This window comes from Tupaia chinensis, unplaced genomic scaffold (genome assembly GCF_000334495.1).
Source record: "Tupaia chinensis unplaced genomic scaffold, TupChi_1.0 Scaffold000069_1, whole genome shotgun sequence".
Lineage (NCBI taxonomy): Eukaryota > Metazoa > Chordata > Mammalia > Scandentia > Tupaiidae > Tupaia > Tupaia belangeri.
The window spans coordinates 323,661-328,736 of NW_006159529.1; the positions used below are offsets into that span (position 1 = coordinate 323,661).

General features: G+C 53.1%; 1 protein-coding gene across 1 annotated transcript in view; it reads right to left on the reverse strand.

Annotated features, from left to right (window-relative positions):
* Positions 1-210: 210 nt before the first annotated feature.
* KCNK18 (potassium two pore domain channel subfamily K member 18) overlaps positions 211-5,076 on the reverse strand; it is a 17,706-nt gene continuing 12,840 nt past the window's right edge. The window contains exon 3 of the mRNA XM_006142205.1: positions 211-1,010. Coding sequence (XP_006142267.1) covers positions 211-1,010 — 800 coding nt within the window. The remainder of the gene's footprint in view (positions 1,011-5,076) is intronic.

Below are 5,076 nucleotides of genomic sequence, written 5' to 3' on the forward strand. Positions count from 1 at the left end.
TTTTGATCATTTGATCATTTTCCCCAAACATCCTGGCACACAGGGCATTGGTCATATTTGTGCGGAACTCGGCCCTCATCAAGGATTTGTCTCCAAGCCTCAAGGTCTCAGGGGTCGGGCTGCAGTGCCCCTGGCCTGGTGACATTGCACTAAAAGACAGGTGAGTAACCAGCTCAACCTGTGTCTGTCACCTGAGACGTGCGGGAACCTTCACTTTTTCACGAGATGGTAAAATTTCCCATTGGCAAAGAAGAGCATGAGCTTCTTGTAGATGTCAATCAGCCTGTTTTGCATCAGCTTCAGAGCGATGTACGTAATCTCCATCCCGATGATGATATAAATCGAGAAGAACAGGAAGAAGTTCGGGTGCTCTAAGACGGTGTCCCCAAAGCCGATGGTGGTCAGTGTGACGAAGCAGAAGTAGAAGGCATCCTCAAAACCCAGCTCCGTTTCCCAGATGGGGAGGATGGCAGCCGCGCAGGAGATGTAGGCAAAAACGACGAGGACGATGACGGGGAGGGGCACGTCCAGCCGCTCCACCTGCCGGCCCACCTCCTCCAGGTTGCTGATGATGGAGTCCGACAGCCTCCCCGACACCAGCTCAGGACACGAGCTGCTCCTCTCCATGGCCTGGGCGGGCAGCTGCAGGGAGCTCTGTTTCTCCCGTGCGAGCAGTCTCTCAAACAGCTCCGTGTTGCAGTTGGGGCCTGAAGGGCGCTTGCCAGGTGCAGGGCCCGGGAGCTCCTCGGCACTGATGACGATCTGAGGGATGACCTCCTCCGCAGGCCTGGAGGCAGGCTGTCCCCTGCAGAGCGGCTGGGAGCACCACTTGTTGAGATGGCGGGTGAGGAAAGGGAGTTTTCGGAACCGATCGTACGACGTGGATAAGATGGTGGCCAGGAAGTCACCGGTGTCCGTGAGAACCAGGAACATCAGGGGGATGCCGAAGAGAGCATAGAGCATGCACAGGTACTTGCCGAGCCGGGTCACAGGGTAGATGTGGCCGTAACCTGGGAAAGGAGACAGAGCCTGGGTTGTCATCTGCCTCCTCTTCCACCCTCCCCGTGTCCCTTCCTGGGCGTGGCATTTTACACGTGTGTGAGAACATTCATCTGAAAGCTTCCATTCCCTCGCCTGGCATTAGTCTGCTTTGGTGGCGGGAGCAGGGGGTGAAACCCAGCTTCTCTTTAGAACAAGGAGCAGCTCCAGGCCAGATCTCTGACCTGAAATGTCCTTGGCAGGGACCAGCTCCTGTGGGGAGAGCTGGTGGCCTTTCATTCTGCCTTGCCATTTCTGAGCATCCCCAGGGGGATGGGCTCGGCTCTTCTGGCAAGGCAGGAGGAGCACAGGTAAATTGGCATGGCCGGCTCTACAAACACACCCACAGCCTTCTTCATCTGCCATGAAGGCACCAGTTCCCGGGAAGCCACCCTTCCTTCCTGGGAGGTCTGGGTCCCTTGGTTTACTTGTTTCTCTGTAATGGCTCTTGTTCCGTGCCAGCGTGCACACAGCCCGGTGCGCAGTGTCGGGGCCAGTCTTAGGGAGCATAGGGTTGTACAGTGCAGCTCCCGCCCTCAGAGCCCTCTGTGGTTTGGCCAGTTAGACAAACGTGCTCCTGATTGACGGTGATGGCTGAGCACCCCAGTGTCTAGAACCTGAGTCTCCATAGTTCGAGTCCCAGCTCCTTACTTCACTGCCCACATTCTCAGGTCTCTTGTCTCTAAAGTATGTCGAGTCCCAGCTCCTTACTTCACTGCCCACAGTCTCAGGTTTCTTGTCTGTAAAGTACGATGACAGCCCTTACTTAGACATTGACTAGCCAAGGGACTGCATGAGACTGGCGCCTGACATACAGTGGGCTCTCCATAAGACTACATGTCCTGGGTCCAGCAGATGGCATAATGATTATGTCACTGAACTCCCACATAATCAACCATGGTTCAAGTCCTGGACCTGGCAGCTTAAAATTCGTGCTGGGTGTGTGTGCGTGCATGCCCAAAATCCCAAGAGGAGAATGGAGGCGAAGGTGGAGGAGAAGGGATTATGGCATGGCCATACCCCTGGGGGATGATTTCTTACTTTCTGTCTCTCTGTATCTCTCTGTCTCTCTGGTGAGTGCATATGCCCTATAGCAAAAACCTCTCTTAAAAAAATTTAAAAAGGAAAAAAATTAAAGAGAAACTAATCAGTGTCCTGGCCCTCAGCAGCTAGTAATAGCACCCTCCTGAGCACTTACTGGGTAAGTGGGCTGGGTATCAACCAACCTTTGCAGGTAGGGATTGTTATCACCCTCACAAATGGGGAAACTGAGGCTTGGATGAATGAAACAGCTCCATGAGCCACTGGGGCTCAAATCTACTGGGGAACCCAGGGAGATGCTACCAGCCTGCCCAAGTCACCCTACAGCAGGAGCGAGGAGGCTGGGCACCATGAGCCACCGCTCCCTCCAGTCGTTGCCTGAGGGATATTCCCAGAAGCACTAACCCCTTGCACTTCTAGCCTGCCCTACCCAGACCCAGGCTTTCATGGCCAGAGAAAGCCCCTTGTGATGAATAGTGGAGCTGGGAGCCCAAGCTCAGGCCTCTCCAGCTTCCAAGCCTGCGCTCTCAGTCTCAGGCATTCCCATGGGCAGGACCCCTCAACCACTACAGACTGGCCAGCCAAGCAACGGGCAGGGTGGGCTGAGGTCTCCGTGCTCGTCAGGAACCCCTCCCCTACCATTCCCGTATGCCCACTAGCGTCTGCAGAGGAGCAGGGGCAGGAAACATCAAACCCACAGTGGAGGCAGTGGGGTGTCCTGGAGTGGGCAAGTTGCAATGATTTCAACGAACAGAGGAAAAAGCTTTTGTATTTAATGCCTGTGTTTAATATTTGATGTTATAAAGGATCATTAATACATAACAGCTCAGTTCAATTATGTAAATTAATTGCAAAGCAATTCCTAGGTTGGCGAAGCCCCAGGACTGCAGCTTCAGCTCCCAGGCACACCCTGGCTCCGGGCTCTGCCTCAAGGAGCACACAGGCACACAGGCTGCCCACCCGCACCAGAGTCCCAGGGTGGGGAGGGGCTGTCTCGAGGAGTCTCATCAGTTCACCTGTGGCCCCAGCACCACACACCACCGTGACTGGTCCTTGAGGCGCCATCTGATGGCAGGGCTGGCGAGCTTCACCCTGCCATCATTCGTTCAATGAGTACCTACCTACTGCATGTGCAGCGGACACAACAGCAAGCTCATAGAGATGGGCTCTAATCTCGCGGAGCTTCTGGTTTCGTGGGGGAGCAGTTGTTAACCAAATAACCACACTAGTGAGCATGCAATTACAGAGGTCCACCCCGGAAGTTAAAAAGCAGACCATTCTCTGAGTGATGGGAACAAAGACTCCCATGTTGGATTTTGGGACGTTTTCCTGGTGAGGTGCTTCTTGAGCTGAGATTGAGAGAGGGGCCAAGACTCAGTCAGCTAAGGAGAGAAGCAGCTGCATGTGCAGAGGCCCTGTGGAAGCATCCGGAAAAGGTCATTCACACAGCAGGCCACCTCTGCACAGCACATACGGCAAGGGAGTGACTGGGAGCTGAAATCCAGCCCGTGGTGCGTTTAGCAAGCTCAGTCTCCAGGCATGGAGCTGTGTCTCTGGAAGGGATGAGGCTTTCTGATTTTTCCGGAAGGTGCCACCCACAATGTAGCGATCACTCTGGCTGAAGGAACCAAGAGAAAACCAGTGTGGTCAGTGTACACAGAGGCACAGGGAGGGGAGCAAGGTGAGCCTGGGGAGGTGGGTGGAGTCTCAGGGCTCATGTGACAGAAGGCGGGGTGCTTTGATCGGTGTGGTGGACTGAAAATGACACCTGGCAAAAAGCATATCCAAGTCCAAATTCCTGGAACCTATAAATGCTACTTTATTTGGAAAATGGGTCTTCAAAGATATGAGTAAAAACATCAAGATGAGATGACCCTGGATTATCTATGGGGCCCTAAATGAAAGTGTCCTTATAAGGAAGAGAAGGAAACTTGACACACAGAGAAGGGGGCAAACAATCTGACCTCAGAGGTGGATTGTAGTGATGCGGCCCCAAGTCCAAGAGTGCTGCAGCCACCAGAAGTCAGAAGAGGCGAGGAAGGATCCTCCCTTGGAGCCTCCAGAAGATGCATGACCAATTTTTGTAAGACCAGTTTCCGGGACCAGCAGATGGCATAATGGTTATATTGCTGGACTCCCACGTAGTCCACCTGGTCCACCATGAGTCCCAGACCTGGTGGCTTAAAAACTCACACTGGGCACGTGTGCATGTGTGTCCAAAATCCCAAGAGGAGACTGGAAGAGAAGGCATTGCAGCATGGCCATCAGCCTAGGGGGTGATTACTCACTTTCTGTTTCTCTCTTTCTCTCTGTCTCTCTATTGAGTGCACACATCCTATAGCAAAAATCTCTCTTGGGACCAGCAGTTAGCGTAATGGCTATGTCGCTGAATTCCCATGTAGTCGACCACGGTTCAAGTCTTGGACCTGGTGGCTTGAATTCATGCCAGGCACATGTGTGTGCGTGCCCAGGATCCCGAGAGGAGAATGGAGGAAAGGGGATTGCGGCATGGTCATCCCCCGCTGGGGGGCGATTTCTTGCTTTCTGTCTCTCTGTCTCTCTCTGTCTTTCTGGAGAGTGCACACTCCCTATAGCAAAAAACCACTCCCCCCCAAAAAAAATCTCTCTCAAGAAAAGCAATAATAATTTAACCTCTGACCTCCAAACATGATAGAATCCATTTCTACAGCATTAGACTGCCAAGTTTGTGGGAGTTTGTTACAGCAGTCACAGGAAGTGAATAAAACCAGATTTGCAGCTTAGAAATATCATCCTGGCTGCACTGTGGAGAGCTGCATCATTAGAGGGGTCCAGGGGGGACACAGGAGTGGGAGGCTGTGATGATGCCTAGCCAGGTAGGAGACGAGAGCTTTGGCTAAGGTGGAACTGAGAGAAAGGGAAGTGCAGAGACTGGGGAGAAACCTTGTTATGGTGGGGGCGTGGTTTGGACTTGGGTATCAGAGGGCACCTGGGAATTCAGGAACACAATAGGCATTC